Raw genomic sequence first — 27,460 nt, 5'->3', positions numbered from 1 at the left:
GCTGTGCTGGGTCTTCATTCATGCGTGGGCTTTTTAGTTGCAGTGAGTGGGGCTACTATTTGTTGTGGTGTGCAGGGTTCTCCTTGTGGTGACTTCTCTTGTTTCAGGACACAGGCGCTAGGGCGCTCGGGCTTCAGTAATTGGGGCGCAGGGGCTTAGCTGCCACACAGCATGTGGGATCGAGCCTGTGTCTCCTGAATGGCAGTTGGATTCTTTACCACTGAGCCACCAGGGAAGCCCTCGAGGTTTTTTCCTAATCCTCTTGTCTCAGTTCCACCCCATCACCACCTGTGTCCACTTTATAAAGACTGAGTGAAAATACACATCTTCCTAATCTACGCAAGGTGGCATAACTACCATTCTACAAAACCTGTAAATCACACAGCAAAGCTGACTTTCTCCTTCATTAAAACCTTTATTTATTATCTCCTCTGATATTTAACATTCAAAACAGTTTACTTTCTCTTTGTTGCCACATGCCTTTCAACATCAAGTTAATAAGATATAAAGGGACACCTTTCACCGTATCACAATCTGGAGCTACACCTCTGCCCTCTGTGATCACAAAGTAACCACTCTAACATAGGCCATGTTTTCCTTTAAGCAACGTTGAATGATTCACTCTCAACATAAGTCTAGGAACAAACACTGTTAAAACTTGATTATGTTTCCTGAACCTAGCTTAGTCATCACCGCTTTCGTAAAGCCTCTCCTCTCTGACCCGAGGGGTGACCTCTAACAAGGCACTGACCTCACTTGTGCTGTCATGCATTGGTCAGCCTTGATGTCCACCTTGCCTTGGCCCTTCTAAGGCAGTTCCTGCTGTACCCTCTCTCCACCTCTAGTGCCTGGCACCACACCTTGTCCGTTGCAGATGGATTAAATGTTTGCTGAACCAGTGAGGAAACCTGTGCTTGGTATATCCCCTAAAAGAGGTGAGACTCCTTCAAGGGCTTCCCCGGCATCTCGGAGGTAAAGAATCCGCCTGCCAATGCAGGAGACAGGTTGGATCCCTGGGTTGGGAGGATCCGCTGGAGGAGGAAATGGGAACCCACCCCAGTATGCTTACCTGGGAAATCCCATGGAGAGAGGAACTTCACAGGCTATATAGTCCATGGGGTTACAAAGAGCTGGACATGACTCAGCGACTAAATAACAACCTTGGGGCAATTTCTGGGCTTCCCTCGTGGCTCAGATGGTAAAGAATCTGCCTGCAATGCAGGAGACTGGGGTTCAATCCCTCAGTCAGGAAGATCTCTTGGAAGGAAATGGCAGCCCACTCCAGTATTGTTGCCTGGACAATTCCATGGACAGAGCAGCCTGGCGTGCTACAGTCCGTGGGGTTGCAAAGAGTCAGGCATGACTGAGCGACTAACACACACACACACACTTATCTGTAATACTTGTTAAACTGTTGTAGTGGGAGATGTGTTGGTCCTTGGGTTAAATCAATACAGTGCGTCTGGCAAGCGAGAAAGTGAAGGCTATGGTCAGGTGCTAGCTCACTGTCGTACAGGTGCATGCCATTCCTTCTTTCTCTGGTTGCTTGGTTTGAGAGGCACAACTTTAATCTGAATCTGAGTGCTCCTGTCTACTGGTGGACCACAGGAAGTGCCCTAAGGCTCAGCCTTCCCTGCCCCTTTCTCCATTATCTCTTCAGATTCTGGGTAAAACCCTAGCTTGAACCGACCTTTTACCTTTGGTGAACCTACATTTTACCTTGGGTGTCACCACTAGATTGGGGGTTTCCTTGGTAGCTCAGCTGGTAAAGAATCCACCTGCAATGCAGGAGACCTGGGTTCAATCCCTGGGTTGGGAAGATCCCCTGGAGAAGGACATGGCAACCCACTTTAGTATTCTTCCCTGGAGAATCTCAATAGACAGAGGAGCCTGGTGGGCTACAGTCCATGGGGTCGCAAAGTCAGACACGACTGAGCAACTGAGCACAGCACAGAATGGCAATAGATGTATTTTTCAGTGTCTTACTCATGTTTCCCACTCAACCATCCAAAGCCAAAATATATTAGGTTCAAAAGAGAGCACAGCACAAACAATATGGAAAATAAAGAGAACCAGACCAACAAATACTGGATTTGCCTTAGAAGGCAGAGCACTGGGGATCCTGGAAAGAGTAATTTTGCAGGAATCATTTCATACAAGCCAAAATGGTAGTGGCTCTAACAACCACTCCCATTGGGAGTCAGGGCCTCCCTCATGTTCCTACAAACCTGCTAAGTGACCTGGGTAAGTCACGCCCCTCTCTGGGACTCTGTTTCATCCAGGAGTTAAGGTTGGGCTAGTCAGTAGTTCTGTCTTCAGTGATACACCAAAATGCATAGAGAACTCGTTGACAAGGCACATTCCATGCTTCCCACCCCCTCAGAAACCCTGATTTGGACCACAAAGAAGGCTGAGCACCAAAGAATTGATGTTTTCAAACTGTGGTGTTGAAGAAGACTTTAGGGTCCCTTGGACTGCAAGAAGATCAAACAAACCAATCCTAAAGGAAATCATTTTACACTATGTTTATCTGTAACTCTCTGGTACCCTTCTCAGGGAAGAAATCTTAAAAATACCTGTCTATATACATATACTCTCCTCATAGCAAAATTTATTAAATAACTCTTTATTCTTTTCTCCTTTACATTACCAATAGTAGCCCAGTGTTAAGCATTTTAGAAAACCTGAAGAAATTTTTAAAAAAAATCTTGGTTTATGCACACATGTATAAAAATATTCAGATAAGCAAATATCTGTTCATCACCCAGCTTTCAAGAGTGCCAAAAATAAATAAATAAAACATTTGCATATGAAAAGAGAGGGCTTGGTGGTTTTGTTAAAATTCATTTTAACAATTTTAGCTAACTAACATATGCTGATGAAATTCAAGTTAAAGGTATAGCAGTTAACATCACAGAAAACACTGTGTGGCTATAAGGAGTATTCCTTAAACAGAATCTGCTTTGTGCTTCAAACACAGCTAGATCTACAGTTTCAACAGTAAGCAGCAATAAAGATGAAGAAAATGCCCAACTTTTCTACTAACTGCTCTATCATAGAAAGGAAATATAAACAAAAAGAAAAAAGCATCACCATCTCTTCAAAAAGGACATCAAAGTCAGAATGGTAAGCTTATGAAGTGCTTGGATTAAAAAATAACAACAATAAAGATCCCTGGTTAATTGCCTTCGATTTTTTAAAAATCCGAAAAACATAAAATATTTGCTTGTTGGTGTAACAGATTTGACCTACAAGCAATAACCTGAACTGTCTTTTCTTCATCAAGTACTTTAACAGTGCAAAATGTTGATGGTCTCAGCATTCAATGCTCAGAAATGCAAAGCAGGCAAAAAAACAAAAACAAAACACAACGATTCACTGCTATGCTAGAGTCTTAAAGGTAGACAGGCAGTTTCTGATGTGAGGTGAAATAAGCAATTCAAAATGTCCATTAGCTAACATAAAATACAGTATTGAATCTTTTGGCACAAAAACAAAGAATAATCACATTGCTACTTGGAACAGTATTCAACGTGGACAAGTAGATCTCGGTGTTCGGTGGCTGGATATTGGATATTGCACTTAGGACATTCCACCAGGCTTTCATTTAACGCAGCAGTGGGACTTTTTGGTGAGGCGCCTTTTCCTCTGTTTTCAGTCTCCTTTTGGAAAGTGACTAATGGCTCTGTGAAGGCAAACTCACGAATCTGCTTCTGAAAAATAAGTGTCAAATGAACACGGTTTGTATAGATGGCCCACCATTCAGCAGTTGTAACTGCTCCATAGATACTCCAGTTGCTTCAGCCCTCTAGCTAGATTTTTTTCTGAATCTCTCCAGTCACTGGTATTACACTGGTAACTCATGAGGTGGTTATGCATGAATGCAAAGTTGCGTCAGAGTCGTGTCTGACTCTTTGCGACCCTATGGACTGTAGCCTATCAGGATTCTCTGTCCTATTCTCCAGGCCAAGAATACTGGAGTGGGTTGCCATGCCCTTCTACAGAGGATCTTCCCTACCCAGAGATCAAACCCACATCTCTTATGTCTTCTGCATTGGCAGGCGGACTCTTTACCACTAGCACCACCTGGTAAGCCCTTATGAGGTTGTTATAAATCACTGAAATTACCCAGGAAGTACTAGGATCAGGTATTTACATAGCAGGTTTTATTAAAATGCTTAAGAGTCACATGTAAGGGTGGGCCTATGGGCAATGCTGACAAAGATTGCTGGGTTAAAAACAGGCAACTTCAGCGATAAAGAACTGCATGGAATTTAGAGCAGCAAAAAATTTTAGCAGGTCAAACAGGTTATACACAGGAATGACTAAGATACTGTATAATTAATTTGTGACATCTCATTTTCATGTTTTTTCCTCTGAGAAATTTAGAACAGTCAGTAACTAAAAATGAACATTTTATAGCATACTGTAAAGATGAATGGTAGGAAAATGAAAAATACAGGAAAATTATGGATTCATTTGTATACTCTTTGGCTTCCTGTACTTTGATAAACAGTCATAAATAGGAATGAATTATAAATTTCAATTTTAAATATTATAAAAATCAATGACATAAACAGCCAAAAATTTTATTTTGTCTTTTATTAATAAAGAAATTGCAAATGATTTTAAAAACTGCTTTTTTCTCTTTTGAAAATTGAAGAATTCTATTTGTAACATTGCACCCTGTGCAAATATTCTGCAATACAAGGACTATATACAAAATATGGGCTAATGGGACAGACCCTAACAGGTTTAGTCCAGGGCTTACTGTGTGGTTCTTTAGCTTCTAATTTGTGTCCAACTCTTTTGCAGCTCCATGGGCTGTAGCCCACCAGGCTCCTCTGTCCATAGGATTTCCCAAGCAAGAATACTAGAGTGGGTTGCCATTTCCTTCTCCAGGGGATCTTCCCCACCCAGGAATCAAATAATCTCCTGCATTGGCAGGTGGATTCTTTACTACTGAGCCATCAGGGAAGCCCCTCAAAGCTTATTAGTAGAATGAAAATAGGTAAATCAAAACCATTTCCTCATAGAAGCAATGTTATTAAAAGGTTAATGTTTTAAAAGGTTATGTGTTCAAGTTAATCCACAGAATGTGCTTAATTCAGTATGCCTACAAGAGTATATTAACAGTAATAGTCCATTAGCCCTAAAAGCAGCAATTTTTCTTTCTTTTTTTTGTTTAAAGAGAAAAGCACAATTTCAGTTCAGGATCTAAAACTGCCCTGCCTTGCTCCCTTTGTCCCCCAGACCAAGCTCTGTTCAGTGCCTCTAGAATCACAGAGCCCAAAGTGGGTGGGGATGATCCCAGGCACTGGTAATGTTATCATTACCAAGAGGCCAGTAATGTCCCTCTGTCTAGAACTGATGCTCAAAGGGCAGATGCTTCAAATGAGGCAAGGGATTTGACTAATTTAAGAAACAGCTATTCTTAAACTGTATCCTTCTATTTTGGGAATTGCTTTGACATATAAATAGAAAGATGGAAGAAAAAGAAAGATGAAATAAGTTTTTGTCTAACCATTCCAGACTCACCAAGGATTCCAACTGTGTTATTTGATTTCTTGCTTTGCGGAGCTCCTTAAGAATTACATGCAATTGATGTTGCATATTTTGACGGTCAAGTTTTTCATTTTCAAAGTCTAAAGTACATGCCTGCATCTGGAAAAAAGTGCCCAAGGCAAGACAATGACAGCTACTGTATACTGTCTAGTTTTCCTGACTGGATGTTTCTTTAGTATCACAAGAAACACACATGTTGTGCCATCAGAGCGAGAACTCCTCTGAGCACAGGGAGATGTTGATAAATGAAGCTCTGTCCAAGGAGCAAAGCCAAAGTGTGAGGTCTAAGTGAGTGAGGAGCAGCTTAAGAAGTTGCTGGTTAGAATCTGTCCTCCTCATCCTCCTTTTTATAGGAAAGGGAAGGAGATGGCTGTTCCCTGGTTTCGAATATACTAAAAATCTAAAATATACTAAAAATCTCTGGTCTCTGAGAGGAACTGGTCTCTCTTTGAGTTCTACTTGAAGTTATCAAGTAGTTCTATTAGGAACATCCTGTCAGACTACCAGCCATTTAGGGAAGAAGAAATTTTGCTAAGGCAAACATCCACCTGTCAAGAAAATTGCCATGTCACCTTAGAGAATTTGGTTTAGCCTAAAGATAGTAATGGGACTATATGGCTTGCACAAGTCGTCACTTTCAATATTTTTGTTAAAGTTTTTAAAAAAACATTTTCTAGAACTTACGAATGGTTCTTCATACAACGTGTAAACATGAGGAAAAATTCCATTTCTCAAAGGTTAAACTGATTTAGAAGGAACCCTCATGAGTACCTGTTGTTCCAACAGAGCTACCCTTGTTTGTTCCTCCTGCTGCTTCATCAGAGACGTGTAAAGAAACTGGACCTGTAGGACGTAAACAGAACCAACACTGTCACATCAAATTTTTATAGCTTGACCTTGACCCAGGATGCGTGAAACACTCACAAATGTCACATCTCTAACCCAGGCAATACCTGCTCTTCCGGGCGAGTCCTAGCTGTGGTTAGACAGCTATCTATGCAAGTAGCTGAGCAGTACCGCTTGGGCCGAGTTCCCTGAGGCACACACTGAATGCAGAAAAAAGTGCTAAGTTGCAGTGGACAAGCAGGTCCTAACATCCACGGATATTTCTGAGTAGGATAAGAAAGCCGGCAGAGCTTGGCCTCCTCAGCCACAGAGTTATAGCAAAATTTTCAATCATTTCTGCTTAATCTTTTGTAAATATCACTGCTCACACCTCTAGGCAGAAGTGAGCATGGTAAAGACTGAGAAGGCAAATGTTATAAGACGATTTTTTCCCTCTCACTCAAATTTTGGAGGATTTTAGAAATCACTATTCTAAGAGTAGCAGTAGCTAACATTTACCTAGCCCTTTAATTTACAAAGCGTTTTCACCTTCTCTCAGCTGACCTTCACAAAAGTCCTATGAGGTGAGAAGAGGTTCTAAGATTTATTATTATTAATTTGACACACAAATAACCTGTCAGTCAGAGAAGTTAGCTGATTTTCCTCAGGCATCCTCGATGAGAGACCTGGGATAGACCCCAAATTATGTGTTTTCCATTAGTTCATGCTGCTGGGAAAAAATTAATAAGTTTCTCTTGAAATAGTACTCAATTCTAATAAATCTAATATAGTAATGCCAACATTACTGAGACAAACATTCCAGATCTGGCTATGAGCATAGTGAGAACATGGGGGATATACGGTGAATTAACTTGAGAACAGTTCACAGTGCCAGCCTAGGAATCAACCTGGATCCCCCTCTTTCAGCTTCCCACACATGCCTACCTCCTCCTCACTCAGAACCTTTGTGTCTGTGATCTCTTCATCAGGAGGGAATTCCCAGTCACTCACCTCACTGCTGCCTTCTTGCCATCAGCTTTGTCTAAATACCATCTCCTCAGTGAGGCCTTCACTGGCCTCAATTTCTCTTGGTCATACTACCCTGTTTTATTTAGGTACTTGCTTATGGTCTGTCTCCCTTCTTAGCATGAACTCCTATGAGGGGGTAGGAACTTGTGTTGTTCCATGCTGGTTCCTGAGTAGTTAAAATAGCCCCTGACACTTAGTAAGTACCATGAAAATTCTGGATTACGAACCATGAAAAACTACTGGGAGCCTGTGTGAGGAATCCCACCCATGACAAAGGTCATGAGGAAGGAAGCCCGACAAAACGCAAAGGCGTGATCCGGCTTCAGGGGTTCCCCCTGGGTTTTTCTGAACATCTACCCCCAAAAACCAGAGTCTGCCTGCTTTATTGTACTGTGCTTTCCACTCTTCTGACATTCTCTGGAAAAAAAGTTAACTCAAGGCTTCAGTCTCCTGCATATGAAAGGAATGTTTCAGCTCAAACCCCTTTGCCTGACAGGTTCCCCCGGACTTTTACAATTTGTGAATTGCTTACAGCCCCCCAACCACGAGATGCACAAAGCTTAAAGCATCTTAAAGATACAGAGCCTTTTCTAAAGAGCTGAAAATTATATTGGTGACGGGTTTCACTGTTGACTCAATGACTGCTGCCAGGCCTCCATATTCTCATCCTTTAGGCACCTGAAGGATAGTAATCAATGTAACTGGGATATGGAAAAAGGAATATAGTAGTTTTGATGTTAGCAACACTAGACTTTCGAGTTAATTACTTTTCTCTTTGTTATAAATCACTGTACTCCTTTTACTTGTTATAAATTGTTGTATCCTTGCTATGTAAGAATGTAACTTTATTTAGTGCTTTCCGAGAGTGGCACCAGACTTTGGGAAGAACAACATTTTTAAGACAAATAAGTCTTCTGGTTGACAAATCCTTATCAGAAAAGGGCCGTAAAATGTTAATTGACCTTCTGGCCAGAAGATGATGTAAATCACCTAAGACTTGTGTATACAACTAGGTATGCAGAGAGAAAGCCTGGTCTCGATAAGAGTCAGTGCTGCTGACACTGCATAATTTTGTATTACCCATTAATCTCTAGGTACAATCAAAAAGTATAAAAAGCCTTTTGAACAATAAAGGATGGACCAGTTTCACGGACTAGTCTCTAGAACTAGTTTCTTGGAAATTTGGCTCCCCCCGTGTCGGCTCTCTCTCTCTTTCTTCCTCTCCCTCCCTCTCCTTTTCCGGCTGAATTCCCATCTGGAACGCAGAAGCTCGCTGAGTCTACTTACTTGCCCTAGTTTTTAAGATCCACGCGAAAGGGAGCCTAAGGTGGGGCACCCTTCTATATTCAAGTGGGCCCCGGTGGCCCAACATAGACGGTGCAAGCTCCTTGTCTGGAACTTTATTGGCTTTCCACGTAAACCAAGTTATTCAGCCTCTTTTCTCCACTAAATTTCCTACTATACTGTTTCTTCCTAATCTCTCTTATATTTCTAATTAAATAATTCTTTCTAAGACGCCATGCCGTCCCCCCTTCGAATTACCCTGGATCCACCGGGGCTGGACCCCAGCAGAAAACCATGCTGGTTAGACTCACCTGAGATAACAGCTCCTCAGATCTCTTCTTCTCTTCTTCAAGTTTTTCCCTGGCAAGATCATTCTCTTCCTTGAGCCTCTGTATTTTCTCTGTTTTATGCCTGTCATCTTCCAGATGTTGTACATCTGCCTTTCTTTGTGAACACAACAGTTGATTTAAGTCTTGCACTTCTTTTTGGGTTTCTTCATATTTTCTTCGAAATTCACTCAGTTCAAAATTCAGCTGAGTTATGGTTTGTCGTTCCACCTCAAGATCTTTTTTTGCATTTGCCAAGAGATGGTTATAATATTTTTGCTTTTCTTCTTGAAGATAACCTGTGACAAACACATCATGGCACAACTTACTTTACAAAATAGGTAATTTTCCTGAAGAAATAAATGTAAATATGTTTCTGTAAGCATGATCTCATTTTTTCCTCATCTTCAAAAATGAAGACTCAAGAGCCAGGGATCATGGTTGATGTTTGACAGAACAAGAAACAAGCTCATGTATACTACTTGAAGTTACAAAATGAATAGATAGAAGAATCAGAAACAGTAATATAATTATTCTGGCGGGGTGGGGAATGTCACTAATGTCTAAAGAAAACAAACCAACAAATAGAGACATTAATGCATATACCACTTTGATAAAACACACACAGAGACAGAAAGTAAGAGAGAGACAGTAAGAGAGGGAGAGAGAAAATAAAAATCATATTACCAAAGGAAAAAGCTAGACTTCACCCATAATTAAAAATCTGCTTTTATGTGTAGCAAATTTATAAAGGCAATACAGTAGTAACTTTGTCCCCTGAGGGATAAACAGTTTTGAATTATCTCTACAGATATTCCTTTCATACTGTTTTAGCATTAGCTTCATTTTAAATATTCAAATGTGAAGCTCTGAGATTATGAGCCTTCTCTTTCTATAATTCAAGGCTGCAGTGCCAGCGGGGCTGTCAGTCATTTAAATGAGTGCCTTGCACAGAGCTTTTTCTTTTCCTGGCTCATCACCCGGAACTGGTGAATCTATTTGTAAAACAAGAATAACGATCCTTTCTGCCCCCGCTCTTAGGCTCTTGTGAAACTCAATGGAGACCAGGGTCAGAGAAGCTGCAAAGCCTTTGGCAAACAGCATCACTGATAAGAACTTCACCTCAGTTCCAGGGTGAGATTCAAATGATTGAAGGATCATGTATAAAAATGTAATCTTTCTCCTAGAATTGATATGAATAACTGCTAAAGGGAAGCGGAATAACAAGGTAGTCACTGACAAGGCTAGCACTGGGGGAAATGAAGCTGGAGCAGGACTTTGAAGGAGGGAAAGGATTTGCAAGGTGGAAAAAACCTAACATGCCTGCAGAGCTGCAAGATCCCTTTACCCTGTGCCTCTCACCTCTGGTGTCAGAAAACAATGGGAGATGAATTCAGAAGGTTGGTTAAAATGGGATTTCTTACTTCAAGGCTAGCAGACTTGCTCTTGTTTTACTTTATGACACAGATCTATAAGAATCTAAATTTGATGCATCACTCTTTTTGGAAAATGTCAGGCAGGCCAACCCAGAAATTTTACACCAGTACCTTCTGATTCAGTCTTTTTTGTCTGCTGCGGGAGTGTCTGAGGGGATGTTTCCAGTTTCTGTTCCAACTCAAAGATTTTCGCTAGAAGTCCTTTCACGTAGACCTCTCGCTGCTGATCATACACAAGCCACTGCTGATTTTTCTCCAGAGCCTCACAGTGCAAATGAAAGCAAATCAATAATCAAAACCAAAACCCTTCAGATGGACAAGAGACCATACGGGACGCAGTCTTTTCCAGCACATAAATACTCGATGGCTCGTATCACAGAATGATTCCAGGCATCACTGTAAAGCTTCCCACACAAAGACACGTTCCAAGGCCACACACCTTCAGAATTTGAAATAACATGGCCAAGTCATGTCCACACAGGGTTACATTCATTTGTCCGCTGTCTCCTATACAGTTTGCCTCATGTCGGTGTCCACGTCATTCTCTGTTAACAGAATGTCTTTGTGGCAGAGGTGGAGGTGCAGTGCTCAGGTACTCTTTAAGAGGTATTTCCACCCACTCGAGGGCTCTGCCTGCGGGCTCTCCAAGGGGTGGACAGAGGCTCTGTCAGGCATGCATCCTGCTCTGACATTGCCGCCCCACACCCCCACCCCCCCACCCCCCCGCCTCAATCCTGGGCCTTCCTCTTCCTTTCACAGGTGTGGCTCCCCAATAAACTGCACTGCTGACTACTCCATCTCATGTCTGCCTCGCAGAGAACCAAACTCAAACACCACCCCCTTTCTTTATCACCAGTTTTCATCTTTTAGAGCTCAAAAATCCCCAAATGGGACCTTTCATCTAGTTTGTATAGGGGTTTAGGAACTCAATTGTTGTAAACACATGCCTACATATTTTAAAAACTTATTTTACCAACCATCATTAGCTTTTTTCTGTGTTTGCTGTTTCAAATAGACTGTGTGTGCTTAGTTGCTCAGTCAAGTCCTACTCTTCATGATCCCATGGACTAGAGCCCGCCAGGCTTATCTGTCCATGTAGTTTTCCAGGCAAGAATACTGGAGTGGGTTGCCATTTCCTACTCCAGGGGATCTTCCTCACCCAGGATTGAATCCATTATCTCCTGTGTCTCCTGCACTGCCGGCAGATTTTTTATATTAAGTTCCTTGAAGTGGCAGACCATGTTCTTCCAAAAGGACTCCCAGCTTTTGCATACAATGTATAGTCAAGAAATTATTTGAATGATGGACAATATTAATAAAATAAGCAGTGTCTATTTAAGTTAGCTGGTAACAGAGAAAGTGGTTTACTTTACCATTACTGCTCATGTTCATTTTTCATTTCAGTTACATCTTTCCTACAAGAACCTCACTATGCTTTACTAGCCACCTAGCATAAGTTAGAAAATTTTATAAAACCTCACCTACATTTTCTGTGGCTCATTCCACCTGATCTGTGGCAAGATATTAGCAAATATTCACATAAGAAGCTACGTTAACTTTCGTGGATAAATCAAGGTAGCATATATGGACAGGGGTGTATTGCCGGGAGCCGCCACGGGAGACCCCACCCATGACAGGGTCATGTGGAAGAGAACTGTTAAGCAAGGCTTCAGAACTCAAGGGGCTCCCTAGGCTTTCTCGAGCATCTACCCCAGAACCAGAATCTGTCTGTTTTATTGTTTCATGACTTTCACCAGCTTCTCTGACATTAACAGAGGGCTAACCCTGACCACTTTTCTCTGGAGAAAATCAACTTAGGGCTATAGCTAATAAGTCTCCTGGACATGAGAGGAATATTTCGAATCAAACCCCCTCTGTTAGCATTCTAGCTTGCTCGGCAGGTATATCCAGACTCTTACAGCTACGCATGTGATTATTTACAGCCTCCCAACAGTGAGAGGCACGGAAAGCCTAAAACATAGAGCCTTTGAAAGAGTTAAAAGTTATTAGAGTAATGCTAGTGCTGATGTAGGATTTCATTATTGGGCCAATGCTTGTTGCTAAGTTCCCATATCTCTTATTCACTGTGCACCTGGGAATGCATTAGTTAACATAGGGAGAATGCTAGAAAAACAAGTGTAGCCTTGAATTTAACCATATCAGACTTCTGAGCTAATTGGTTCTTTCTTGTAACTCACTGCACCTTTGCTCTGTGAAAAATGTTAACTCTGTTTGGCATTTTCTGAGGCTGACATAGATTAGAAATATAAAGAAAAAACACTTTGAGGGAAAATAAGTTTTCTGGTTGAGCAGCCTTTATCAAAAGGTCATAAAATATTCACAAGCCTCCAAAGGCCAGAAGATACTGTACACAACATCTTTTGTGGAAAAGGTATGCAGAAAAATCCTGGTTTCGATAAGGGCAATACTGCTGGAATGTTGGGCTCTCTATGACCTTGCGTCTTTCATTTCCCTCTATGTATAAAAAAAGTATATAAGTACCTTTTAAAAATAAAGCTATGGATCTTGCTCATCAAAGCAGCTTGGTCTCCTCGTGTCAACCATTTTCCTCTTACTCTCTCTTCCAGGCTAGTTCCCATCTAGAGTACAGAAGTCCGCCGTGTCTACTTATTTGCCTGGGTTTCTAAGACCTGAACGGGAAGGCGCCCTGAGCCTTCACTCCCTCGGGAGACCGGGAGGGCACCTATGGCCTCACGTAGATGGTGCAAGTCTCTTGTCTTGAGACTTTATTGATTTTCTGTATAAACCAAGGAACATCAACCTCTTTTCTTCTCTCCTCTATTTTCTTATCTATAACATTCTTTCCTTCTCTCTCTCAATCAATCACCGACGCCGTTTCTCCTTCGGGTTTCCCTGGATCCTGCGGGGGCTGGACCCCGGCAGTGTATAGGTTTATGAAAGGCTTTAATATTTATTTTATTTATTTATTCTTGGCTGCACTGGGTCATCATTGTTGTGCCTGGGCTTTCTCTACTTGCAGAGAGTGGGGGCTACTCTCTAGTTGTGGACTGTGGGCTTCTCATTGCAGTGGCATCTTTTGTTATAGAGCATTCTCAGGCATTAGTAGTGGAGGCTCATGGGCTTAGACACCCCACAGCATGTGGCATCTTCCTGGACCAGGGATCAAACCCATGCTCCTTGCATTGCAAGGTGGATTCTTAACCCCTGGGCTACTGGGGAAGCCCAAAGATTTATGAAATTTTTTAGTGAAAAATTCAATTGATATTTTGATTGTTAACTGGGACAAATTCATATATACTCTGATTCTAATTCTCACTGGTCTTAACCATTGGATCCTTGGAAATTCAGTCAAAGGCAAAGCCAAAGGAGCCTGCCAGGGCTGTACACAACTGTATAAACACCTCCCCCTCATCCATACCCCCTGTTTTGCAAGTAGCAGCAGCAGAGAAATTCAAGTTGAAAGCTAGCAAAGAAGATTCACCTGTGAATAGCAGAGGGAAAACAAAGTCTTGAAATGCTTATACTTTAGCATCAAAATGCAATGAGATTACAACTCTTCCCCTCCTTTCCTATCTAAGTCTTCCATCCAAGAGCATGGAAAGTGAAAGTGAAAGTTACTCAGTCGTGTCTGTTTCGACCCCAGGGTCTATATAGTCCATGGAATTCTCCAGGCCAGAATACTGGAGTGGGTAGCCTTTACCTTCTCCAGGGGATCTTCCCTATCCAGGGATCAAACTCAGGTCTCCCGCATTGCAGGCAGATTCTTTACCAGCTGAGCCACAAGGGAAGCCCAAGAATATTGGAGTGGGTAGCCTATCCCTTCTCCAGAGGATCTTCCTGACCCAGCAATCAAACAGGGGTCTCCTGCATTGCAGGCGGATTCTTTACCAACTGAGCTATCAGGGGCTGCCCCCTTTTGGTTCTATGTTTCCGGGAGGCTGAGGAAATAAGTCGCAATGACTACTTGTGTAAACAGAAGATGCACAGCTAAATCTAATGTCACAGGCGTAAAATGTTAAGGGCCCCAGAAGGAGGTACACACAGAGATACTAAAACCCCTTCACCAATGGCCAAGTTCATTGGGGATGAGCCCTCTGCCCGTGGCACTTGTGCTAAGACTTGCCTAACATGAAAGTGTGAGTCACTATCATGTCTGACTCTGCGACCCCGTGGACTGTAGCCCACCAGGCTCCTCCGTCCATGGGACTCTCCAATCAAGAATACTGGAGTGGGCTGCCATTTCCTTCTCCAAGGGATCTTCCTGACTCAGGGATTGAACCCAGTTTTTCCATACTGCAGGCAGACTCTTTACCATCTGAGGCCCCAGAGAAGCCAAGACTTACATGAAAGTGAAATTACTCAGTCGTGTGTGACTACTTGTGACCCCATGGACTGCAGCCTGCCAGGCTGCTCTGTCCATGGAATTCTCCAGGCAAGAATACTGGAGTGGGTAGCTGTTCCCTTCTCCAGGGGATCTTCCCAACTCAGGGATCGAACCCAGGTCTCCCACATTGCAGGTGGATTCTTTACCATCTGAGCCACCAGGGAAGCCCAAGACTTATCTACCCCCACAGAAATACCTGCTTGAGCAGTTGCTCACTGTTGGATCTTGGTAATTTGGGGATTTATAAACCCTTACTTGGAGGCTGATTTCCTCATCAAGAACAGTGAGAGGAGACACAGGCCATGACCAATAGCTTTAGGTCAATTAATATAATGATCACTTAATATTTTGAGGCAAAATAGCTATAGCTAGTACGTTCAGTTCAACCTCTTCCTCTATCCCCCAAAGTGCCAAGTTGTTTTAATTATATTAATAACAGAATATTTTAAAGCTTCAGGACAACACTTGCTGAAACTGAAGCGAGGTTCCCTTAGGCTGACATTAAAATTGTCCACAATCTGCCACTTCCCATCTCTTCAAATCACAGCCTGGCCTTTCCTTTCCTCCACTGCTTCCTTGTTGTCTACACAATAATGCACACCCTCTGTGCCTCTTCCCTTCGTGCAGAGTGCTCTACAATCCCTTCCTATGTTATCTGCCCACTTAAATTCCACATTACATCACGTTCCAGTGAGTCCAGGCTTATCTTTCAAGGCTCCTCATCATAACCCTCCTTATCAAGCTTCCCTTCCTTCGTAAGCAACTAGTGATTTTTGTGTCCATTCAGTCTGCTTGGCATCTTATACTCAGGAACTCTTGATTGCTTCCTGATGATACTTCTTATCTTAACTATACCCTGAGCCCTCTGGACAGCTGGGCACAGGCTTGTTTAGATATTTTATTTCACAGTTCCTTATTTGTGTTTCTGTACCTAGAAGCTGCCTGATAAATGTTTGTGAATGATGTTGACAACATGGGTGGAGAAAATGCCTGCAAGAACCAGAAAGCCTTGTAGACCTAGACCAGAGTTTGAGAGTGTTCAGAGAAGGGAGGAGAGGGCAGGAAGGAATCGAGCAGTTCCTTATACACAGTAGAATATACTTAGTGATTCAAAAAGAATAAAACACTTTCAAAAATCTATTACTCATTAATTAAGTAATGCATGAAAATATAATCAAAACATCTTGTCATAGAACTATCATAACTATTTCTGTAGTCTTACAAGTGTATAATATGTATCCTTTGTGTCATAATTCATCCTTGACCTGAGGGAATTAATTATTATCAATGATTAAAGTGTGGCAGCCAGGAGGTATGAGTTTTTATCCTTTAGGGCTGCCAGAAAAGAGACGGCACAAACACAAAGTTCTTAACAAAAAAGCTGCTTAGTGTAACTCAACTGAAGTAAAACATACGTGTGTGTGTGTGCTAGCTGCTCAGTCGTGCCCAACTCTTTGCGACCCCAGGGACTGTATGTAGCCCGACAGGCTCCTCTGTCCATGGAATTCTCCAGACAAGAATACTGGAGTGGGCTGCCATTCCCTTCTCCAGGGGATCTTCCTGACCTAGGGATAGAACCAGGTCTCCCACACTGCAGATTCTTTACCATCTGATCCATCAGGGAAGCCTAATTTTAGTAAACATGCTGCCAAAGCGAGGATGAGGCATTATTCTAAAGGGCCACATGATGGCGATGTTACTTCAATAAAGTAATAAACATGTCTCTACTCCTGATCTCACTGACTCTGTGTCTTACTTTCATTTCTGTAAAGAAGCAACAAAAAGTAGATTTGATAGCTGTCAGTGGATGTTGACATTATGAGTTTTGCATCTTTAGAGTCCTTCTCACATTATTCATCTCTTCCAGCTTTGTGTCTCTACACATCTGTTAGACATGCATTTATCATGTTCACCCAAGTTATCAATAAAAGTACAGAAGCAGATAAAGTGAAGCTGTGGGGAATGCCATGAAAGCTCTTCCTCCTGCTTTGGCAGGGATCCATTAAATATTTCCTTGGGTAAAAACTCTAACAGAGATTGAAATGCTAGCCTATATTGAAGGAAGAAAAAAATAAAAATATGCATCAACTGACAAAACTAGAACACGGATGGTAGATTACACAGAAGTATTATGTCCATGTTAAATTTATTAAAGGTGATATCTGTACGGTGGTCATGTAAGAGTATCCTCATTCTTAGGAATACACATTGGAGTATACAGGCTGAAAAGGCTATAGATATATGCAACTATTTTATGGTTCAGAAAAAATATTATGTCTGTGTGTGTATGTATATGTGAGCGGATAGGGGTGGGGACTGAAAGAGAAAGTATAAAATGGGATAAAATGCTAATGAGTTCAATGTTGGTAAAGAGTATGTGGACTTCTGTGTACTATTTTCCATTCTTATAACTTTTCTGTAAATTCAATTTTTTTCCAAATTAAAAATAATTATTATTTATCTTCAGTAATTCTATGTTTAAAAGTCAGATTTTTTTTTTTTTTTGGCTGCATCAAAACCATACCCCCTGCAGTGAAAGCCTAGAGTCCTAACCACTGGACCACCAGGGAATTCCCTATAAACCAGATTTTTTAAATCAAGAGCAAGAAATGCCTATTAAAACTGACATTTAGCTATTTGGTTTTAAAGTTACTGAGACTGGATAATGATTACAGCATTGAAAGTGAAAGTCGCTCAGTCCTGTCGGACTCTTTGTGACCCCATGGACTGTCCATGGAATTCTCCAGGCCAGAATACTGGAGTGGGTAGCCTTTCTCTTCTCCAAGGGATGTTCCCAACCCAGGGATCGAACCCCAGTCTCCTGCATTGCAGGCAGATTCTTTACGAGCTGAGCCATAAGGGAAGCCCAAGAACACTGGAGTGGGTAGCCTATCCCTTCTCCAGGGGATCTTCCCAACTGAGGAATCGAACCAGGGTGTCCTGCATTGCACGTGGATTCTTTACCAACTGAGCTACCAGGAATGCGATTACAGCATTAGCTCCATGTAATTATTTCAAAATATGAGCCAGACCTAAATGATAGCTGAGGAATGATACAGCTTGACCCTAAGAGAAGTAAAATACATTTTTAGGACTTATATTAGCCTAACAAACACTGATTCTTAAAACAGGTGGGCAAACTTCTACAGGAAGTTTTGTGGGAGCTCTGCAGAGGGTATAAGATTAGAATAGCTGAGTCCTCCAAAGCCAAATAAAGTGACGGTATAGACTCTGAGGAGTGAGATTTCTCTTTCCCTGCTCCTCAGTCTTCCAACTATAATACTCCCCCTGGTCTGAAAGATCTGTTGAGATCCCAAAGGATCTCAGAGCTTGGCCACCTCTCGCTCCTCAAATGTAAGTTAATGGTTCTCACAGAGCGGTCCTCAGACCACCAACAGTAGCAGCAGCATCTGAAGCTTTTTGGAAATGGAGACTCTCAGGTTCTACCCCAGACTAATCATCATTACATAAAAATAACTTTAGTTGATATTTGGAGTAGTTAACGCTGAGAAGCCTAAAAATTACACATGGGTTTAAGAACACAGCATCTATTTTCAGGCACTTTGCTAAAAGCGACACTATAAAATTCAAGAAACTTCACCAGATTCCATCTAGTCATTCTTTCCAATTGGCTAAATGCTGGGGATAATACATGACATACAAAAAACTTATTTTGATAGTTCTTTAAGAATTGTGTTTCTTCTTTATTTTAGCTACCTCTAGATAAATTACTTTGAAAAGGGTACTCTGCTGCTAAGTCGCTTCAGTTGTGTCCAACTCTGTGCAACCCTACAGACGGCAGCCCATCAGGATCCCCCGTCCCTGGGATTCTCCAGGCAAGAACACTGGAGTGGGTTGCCATTTCCTTCTCCAATGCATGAAAGTGAAAAGTGAAAGTGAAGTTGGCTTAGTCGTGTCTGACTCTTCACAACCCCACGGACTGCAGCCTACCAGGCTCCTCCGCCCATGGGATTTTCCAGGCAAGAGTACTGGAGTGGGTTGCATTGCCTTCTCCCAAGGGTACTCTAGAACCCAGTTATACAGACACTAACGGATTTAAATTCTTTTCTTGAAAATCAAATAGGCCTCAAGGTATGCCTGGTATGTGAGATAGAACAGGACTCTTAAGAGCATACTTAGATCAGGGTAGACATGCCAGTAATATTTCTGGAATCACAATATCTACCTATTGACCCAATAATTAAATCAAGAATTTCATACTTTGTATATCTAATCTTAAAATTTGAAAAAATACACTGTGACTACTAGTCCTATGTCCCCAATTTATTTAATTTTCAATGCAACCCACCAATCCATTTAAGACATAAGTTTGGAATAATACAGCTAACCTCATATCCAATTCTAGGAAAAAGAAATATTGAATACACAAAGAATGTATTTCCTTTTCAAACGAGGAAAGCAAATCCTGTTTCTAAGGGAATAATTTCAAACTAAAGAGGACATCTAGCATGGGTAAACAAAAAGAAAAAATAATACATATTAAATTACATTACTATAATAAAATTATTGAGCAAATTAGACTTAAGTGAAAATGGGATATTGTTGAGTTATTTGGTAGAAATGGATGATTTCTAGCCTAAAGATTTCCAAGGCTTTCCTAGCCATACTTACAGGAACTGGCCCTCTTGAATGCCTGGAAAGAGACTTAAACATGGTAACCCAGAGAGATGATCTCAAACCATTCATTTCTTCATCTCATCAAAAGATTTTTTTCAAGCTACAGCATTACTGTTGTCAATTTCCATGAATTTTAATAATAAAGGAATTAGTCCTCTTTAGCCGTAACTTAATAAAATAAAAACAAACTTACATCTTTCAGCTGTACTTCCATTTCATGAATATTATTCATTGATGAATTGAAGCAACTTGTAGCCACAGTCTGTAAGTAAATCAATATTAGTTAACATGATAATTTAAGAACATAAGTTTCCTCATTCTATTTACCTTCATAATAAGACAGTATATTTCACATACGTCCCAAAATCCAGAACTGGTACATGCCAGGTGATGAGTAGCAGTGCGGAATTAAAATGTCCTGGAGGCCTCCTAAGCAGATTGGACACCCTGAGATTTCATATCTAATTTGATATCTGAGGTCATCTGGACCCCAGAATCACCAGACTAGCCCTCAGTGGATATGAACAGCCCTCTGATTTTCACCAGGAAACAAAACCAAGCAATTGGCCTACTTAAATGAAATCTTGAAAATATTGAATTGTCAAATGAAAGAGAAATTTTGTTTTCTAGAATTATATTTATATTCAACATTAGCAATAGTATTAACTAGTATTCATTCATATAGAACTCAAAATATAATCTGTCTCCTCTTTTTTCTTCATTTTTTCAGAGGGAATAAAAGATGGGAAGTAGATGGTAAGCTGGTGGCTCAGACGGTCAAGAATCCACCTGCAGGAGATCCAGGTGTGATCTCTTGAGTTGGGAGGACCCCAGTGTTCTTGCCTGGAGAATTCCATGGACGGAGGAGCCCGACAGGCTACAGTCCATGGGGTCGCAAAGAATCGAACATGACTGAGTGACAACACTTTCGTTTTCCAGGTGGTAAGGTACCAAAGCTAACCAACAAAGCTCATAAAAAGCTGCATTTCAGTCTTTTAACAGCTTTGAGGAAAGAGACTTGTGTGAAGGATGGCAAGAAAGCTCAAAATATATTTTTTTCTCCAGAGGTGCTCTTTCCCCCTTTCAATTTAGTCCTTTAGGTGGAAACCATGACACAGATAGTTCGTCACATTTCTTTCCTTTTCCCCTGGGCACACTGCAAACCACATTTCCCAGCCTTCCCTGTGGTTAGTGAGGTCATGAGACTCAATTCTGTCCAATGGAATGTAAGCAGAAATGAGATATGTCAATCCTAGGCCTAGACTCCACAGGCTACCCCAGTTCTTCACATGCTCTCTAGCCCACAGCTGTGTATAAAGAATCTGGTGGAAGACTGCACTCTGAGAGAAGAGGGAGCCACTAGAAGGAAGGAACCTGGATCTCTGAATGATTCTGTGGAGCAAAGCCTCCTCCACTCCAACCTAAAATAAGCTGTGACATGAGCAGAAAAATAATCACTTGTTGTATAAGACTTTGAGATTTGGTGGTCTGTTGTCAGGTGATTAGATATGCTGACTAGTACAGAGATTAACAGTGAGTATCCCACAGTGATTACATGAATACTTTTTAAAATTATCATTTCTACCAAGATTTATATTTCCGTCTTCAAAAGCAGAGAAACTAATTCTTGAGCTTTAAGTAAAAGTGAAAGTGAAGTCGCTCAGTCGTGTCCAACTCTTTGTGACCATACAGACTGTAGCCTGCCAGGCTCCTCCGTCCATGGGATTTTCCAGGCAATAGTGAAGTGGGTTGCCATTTCTTCCTCTAGGGGATCTTCCCAACACAAGGCTCAAGCCCACATCTTTTGCATTGGCAGGTAAATTCTCTTAGAGTAGGAAGCCTCACTCTAAAGGGGAGATAAAGTACAAAGACCCTTAACATCACTGAAGCATTTATTTGAAAGCAATAGATTTTCTTCTGTAAGTAAGTCTGGTCATTCAGTGGTGTCCGACTTTTTGCAATCCCATGTAGCCCACCAGGCTCCTCTGTCCATGGGATTTTCCAGACAAGAATACTGGAGTAGGTTGCCATTCCCATCTCCAGGGGATCTTCCTGATCCAGGAATCAAACCCAGGTTTCCTGCATTGTAAGCAGATTCTTTACCATCTAAGCTACCAGAGAAGTACCCTTTCTTCTGCAGGAAGTGTTAATAACTATAGTATTAGTATTATTCACACATGTCCAAATTTTCAAGCGAATCAAAGGTCTGATCAATAAGAAACTATTTATTTAGTACTGTGGTGGCTCAGATGGTAAAGAGTCTGCCTGCAATGACTCAGGTTTGATCCCTGGGTTGGGAAGATCCCCTGGAGAAGGAAATGGCAACCCATTCCAGTATTCTTGCCTGGAGAATCCCATGGATGGAGGAGCCTGGTGGGCTACAGTCCATGGAATCACAAAGAGTCAGACACAACTGAGCGACTTTCACTTCACATGCCAGGCACTCTGCTAGTTTATTCACATATATTGTAACATTTAATCTCCAGTACTCTTATCCTCATTTTACTGATGTGTAAAATGAGATTTAGGAGAGGGGTCTGGTGAATTCTAGCATTGTTTCTAAGGCTAGAGAGGTTAAGGAATTTGTTTAGACTCACACAGCTAGCAAGTGGAATCTGAACTCAGAGCTGCCTACCCATAAATCCATGCTCTTTCTACTACACTAGTATCTCTAAAACACAAGACAGGAGAAAAGCATACTTGCTCTTTTAATTGGGTATCTCAAATATGAAAAATAACCAAGAAATGAAGCCACTGTTCTCACAGTACAAACTATAGAAAAAAAGAATTCAAAAAAATCTTCCTGGCTATTGTAGATACACAGCAGAGTCTGTATTCTGAATACTCCCTTGGGCAAAACAATGGTATGATCAGTGGAGGGAGCCATATTACCTATTTTTGCTTATAGCAAAGAACAGGACTATGAAAAAAAAGAAGTAAACCTGTTAATATACTATACTGTTTCACCATTTGACAAGCATGTTATAACAAACCCATTCTTCATAATAATTACAAACTGTATTAGAAAGATTTTTAAAAAAAAATCAGGTTTTAAAGAAATTAGTACCTGTGATAAATGAAGCGTATTGGCTTTGCCTTCAAGTTCAGCAAGCCTTGCAGTTGTAGCAGACAACTGTTTCTTCAACACATCTGTCTCTTCAGACAAGGATTTCAACAGCTGTTCTCTTCTTTCAACTTCCTTCGTTTTCTCTTCCAGCTGTTCAAGCAATGCAGGAGTGCTGTGCTTGGCTTTCAGCTGGTCTCTGAGTCGCTGTATTTCTTTGTCCTTCTCTGTGAGGCGATAAACATTCTTCTCTCTCTCAGCTTCAAGGACTCGAATTTTCTAGACATAAACTAAGAAGAATCTTAGAACAAGGCCAGGTCAAACACAAAAATAAACAGTACATTACAACAAGCGTTTAGGAAGTATTTATTATGTATGAAGTCAGCATTACACCAGATACCAGGACCAAAAAAAATGCTCAGAGAGCTCATAGAGAGTTAGACCAATACATTAATGCAGTATGATAAGTGCTGTGGTTAAGATATATATAAAAAAAAACGGGACATGGACACAGAAAGGAGAGACCACTTAGAAAGCTAAAGAAGAGCTGGCTCTCTCCTGATTATCTGCTAATCATTCCCCCATCATGCCAATTCTAGTCATCTTAATGGCTAAAAGTTGAGTCATACAAAGAGACACATGCTCGCTGATGAACTTGAAGCAACAGAATTCAGCTATTACAGAATGTTATAGCTGGATAAAAGTACATTCATAAACTTGCTTTTTGTTAATAAATGATTTGGTATCAAAGCTAGAAGGTTATCTTCCAGGGAGTGTTCAACATTTTCAAGGATTGGAAAGTTAAAGAAGGCATGTTAGTTAAACTTGCTGGCAAAAGGGAGAAAGCACTAATATAGAGATGATAGAAAAAGTAAGTAAAATGGCTTTACATGCTGACAAAGAGAAAAAAAACTTAATACTAAAAACTCACATTTGAGGGTGGGTGGGAAAAACAGTTATTCAAATAGAGACGGGGACATAGAGTTGGATGGTTGTGTGAAAATGATGAGGGGATTTTTAGTTGCCTACCAGCTTAAGATAAGACAGTATTATGACACAGTAGCAAAGAAGCCAATACATTTCTAAGATTTCACAGAGTACAGCATCCACATTAGGGAAAATAATACTACTGTTTGAATCTGTGTTTGTGACTGTGTGCAATCCGGAAGCATTAATTCAAGAGGGACATGAACACCAGAAAAGTGTTCAGGAAAGTGACCAGGATGAGAAAAAGCCAGTAAAGCTGAAGAATATGAGGCTGGCCTATCGATAAGTAAGAGGAAGCAAGATTTCCTTGTATATCTGCATGCATGCATGCAGTCACTTCAGTCATGTCCAGCCCTATGGACTGTAGCCTGTCCGACTCCTTTGTCCATGGCATTCTCCAGGAAAGAATATTGGGATATCTTTCCATGCCCTTCTCCAGGGGATCTTCCCAACCCAGGGATCAAAACCCTGTCTCTTAAAGCTCCTGCTTTAGCAGGTGGGTTCTTTACCACTGGCGCCATCTGGGAAGACTTGGACAAATGAAAAGCTCTCAATAGGATTAAAAAAAAAAAAAAAAAAGACTTGTTCTGTTTAGCTTTAATGGACATAGCTAGAACAAACTGGTAGAAGTTATAGGAAGTTTAATTTCAATTGATTATAAAGGGATTTTGACAGCCATTGCTTGTCAGAAGTAAAATGAACCAGAAACAGAACTCTCAGGAAAGCTACTAGATTCTTTCACCAGATTACAAAATAATCTTTATGTCTAAGAATTGGTGACAGATCATTTCTCCATGCTTAAATAAGAATTCACCTCAATATGTGTTTAAAAAAATAATAAATCATTTGGTTTTACGATGTGCCTTATAAAGTAAAATTTAAAGAAATCCAATGATATTATTTAGTATGGATCATTTGTTTTCTAACTATGAAAAATAAAAATACTCTTGCAAAAGAAATTCAACTGATTAAATTTTAAATCCTTCCAGTTCTAATATTCCTAACTCCTTTTTAGACTATGTCACAACAAATTGTAAATTAGGGAAATATAGTTTAACAGAACACAAAATGCTGATATCTGTAATGATTTTACCTTAAAAAAAATCAGAAAACAAAAATTACTTGTAAAGTAGCCAAAGTACATGATTAAATGGGTTTTTAAAACTTCATGCTAAAATCTAAACCTCAAAGGTGACATGATTAGATTTGCTGTTTACATTTAGTGAACATAACAACTAGATTATATCATATACTTTCTCATCTCCCATAGTAAAGCTTACTACTACAGTCTAAAAGGTCTTACCTCCAAAAGTTTGTGTCTGTCTTTATCAGTCAGCTTTCCTTTTCCACTTGTGATTTCACCTACCGATGTTTTTAAAGCTGCAACTTCTCCCCTAAATTTTTCTAATGCAGTTTCTGATTTGGAATTACTAGGCTTTGGTCCCCATTTACTTTTAATTAAATCTTTGGGATTTCTGGAAGACATCTCTGAAAGTGCCTGTAAAAAGAAATCTGAGTTTACAAGGTCAAATCTCAGGTTTGAAAAGATCTAATAGCCTATTTGCTAAACAGAAGAACCTTTCTATGTAAATAGAAGTGATACAGTGGGTTATGGCTTCTAGCTTGCTAACAACAATATATATATATTTTAAATCTGGGTGGTAGATGCACAGAGGTATTCAATATGTCAACCTGTACGTCTGTGTTTGTGCAGGATTCTTATGTGTATCATATTTCAATAGAAATGTTTCATTAAAAAAAATAGAGGGATAACCAATGATTAAGCCGTTAAATGAAACCTGAAAGTTAGATTACAAAGACAAACTTTACTCCAGAATAAAAACCCAATGACAAATAATATAATTCTGAATATCTGGACATTGAAACATCATTACCTGACATAATGGTGTGTCCTCTGTTTGAGAAGATAGGCCTAGTTCAGTTCTATCTTAACTGTAATGTTCAGAGAGCACAGCAGGCAGAAGTGAGAAGAATTCAGTCTGAGGCATTTATAGGAAAAAGAGACCCAATATTCAAAGAATTCAGGAATGGCAGGAATTAAGAACAAGAAGTAAGGAGAACCTTTGTTGCTAAGTCGCGTCTGACTCTTTTCCCACCCCATGGACTAATAGCCTGCCCAAGCTCCACTGTGCATGGAATTTCCCAGGCAAGAATACTGGAGTGGGTTGCCATTTCCTTCTCCAGGGGATCTTTCCTACCCAAAGATCAAACCCAAGTCTATACTGAGCACATAATAAAAGTAGCTTTAATTAGGGAGGTTAAAAAGCATTTTTCCACCTATGGATTCCAAAATAAAATAATAATAATGATGTAACTAAGGAAGCCAGAGGAATATGATACAATTCATGCATTCAAAAAATATTGGAGAACCTAATTTACCAGGCAGCATAATAGGTGCTGGGTAAAAACTGGCTGAAAACAAGAAGGAAAGAGAGAGATGTCCCTTACATGACAGAACTTTCAATCTAGCAGAGGTGGCAGGCAATAACAAGGAAACAAATATAGATCCTCAAATTGTAAAATGAATGTTCTCCAGTAAAAGAAAAGCACAGTGATGAATGATACAAGTAAAAGTAAGGGAGACCTACTTAGTACGGTGGGGAAGGCTTCCCTATGAAACTGACCTTTAGGGTCACCCTGTATGTTATTACGGAGGAGGCAATGGCACCCCACTCCAGTACTCTTGCCTGCAAAACCCCATGAATGGAGGAGCCTGGTAGGCTGCAGTCTATGGGGTCGCTAAGAGTCGGACACGACTGAGCGACTTCACTTTCATTTTTCACTTTCATGCATTGGAGAAGGAAATGGCAACCCACTCCAGTGTTCTTGCCTGGAGAATCCCAGGGACGGGGGAGCCTGGTGGGCTGCCGTCTATGGGTTGCACAGAGTCGGAACACGACTAAAGCGACTTAGCATGTATGTTATTGTTGTTTAGTCGCTAAGTCCCCTGCCCCTCTTTCGCACCCAATGGGCTGTAGCCCACCATGCTTCTCTGTCCATGAAGAGTTTCCCAGGCAAGAATATTAGAGGGGGTTGCCATTTCCTTTTCCGGGGGATCTTCCCATCCCAAGAATCGAACCTCGTCTCCTGCATTGGTAGACGAATTCTTTACCACTAAGCCACCAGAAAAGGTTAGCCCTGGATTTTTGTCCATTCTAAGGTGAAAGATTAAGATACCTAGTAAAGGGCACAAAGCATCTACTACAGGCCACGTCTTCTACAAGTGGAGGCAAATCTACAAAAACCTTCACATAAGACCTCCAGTGGGAATAGAGGCAAAGAAAATTGCAAAAACAGGCACCTTTCTTCTCACCTCTGAGGTGAAGAAGTTTGTAGAATAGACACGAAAGAGCTTGCTAATCCGCAAAATGCTGTACTAAGGAAAGGACTTGGCCAAGTCACTAGAACTCCCTGCGCTTGTCTGAAAGAGGGTGCTAACAACTCACGGACGGGGATCCAATCGGCGACGGCTTCCCCGGCACAGGCACAAAGTGAGCGCCAGGGAACGGGGACTGACTCCAAGGTAGGCAGAGATTGAATCCCAGCCAACACGATCTCCCGCTGATCCCGCCTCCCCCGCGGTCACACCCGGCCTCAAGGCTGCGGGTCCCGGCCGCCCCCGCCACCCTCTGCGGTCGCCTCCCCGCAGCCAGCCAGCAGCACCTGAGGCGAAGCGCAGCGCTCGTGTCGGCCCAGTCACACCCTTCGGCGCGGGAGCTGCTTCCGGGAGTTTGAATCCCGCGGCTGCGGGGCGGGGCACGTCACTGCCGGCGGGGTCGAGGCTCTCCGATTGGCTGCGGCCTCCGGGGGCGGGGCCTGGAACCTGAGTGCGAAAGGAGTGCGGGATATAGCTGGGCCGGGGATGGTGGGGTGGAGCTGAAGTGGAGAGGACGGTGCCCAGGCCCGGAAGGCATCTCCC

General features: G+C 41.4%; 1 protein-coding gene across 1 annotated transcript; it reads right to left on the bottom strand.

Annotated features, from left to right (window-relative positions):
- Positions 1-2,583: 2,583 nt before the first annotated feature.
- CEP55 (centrosomal protein 55) lies at positions 2,584-27,260 on the bottom strand. Its single transcript, XM_040254540.1, has 9 exons — positions 27,205-27,260; positions 24,824-25,018; positions 22,537-22,812; positions 19,663-19,731; positions 10,577-10,727; positions 9,015-9,328; positions 6,337-6,408; positions 5,539-5,664; positions 2,584-3,713 (listed from the first exon to the last, which is right to left on the bottom strand). The coding sequence occupies exons 2-9, from the start codon at positions 25,004-25,006 to the stop codon at positions 3,513-3,515; spliced, it is 1,392 nt and encodes a 463-aa protein (XP_040110474.1). The 5' UTR covers positions 25,007-25,018; positions 27,205-27,260; the 3' UTR covers positions 2,584-3,512.
- Positions 27,261-27,460: the final 200 nt, after the last annotated feature.

Source organism: Oryx dammah, unplaced genomic scaffold (genome assembly GCF_014754425.2).
Source record: "Oryx dammah isolate SB20612 unplaced genomic scaffold, SCBI_Odam_1.1 HiC_scaffold_14, whole genome shotgun sequence".
In the NCBI taxonomy this organism is placed as follows: domain Eukaryota; kingdom Metazoa; phylum Chordata; class Mammalia; order Artiodactyla; family Bovidae; genus Oryx; species Oryx dammah.
This window is presented reverse-complemented; position numbering and strand designations above follow the sequence as displayed.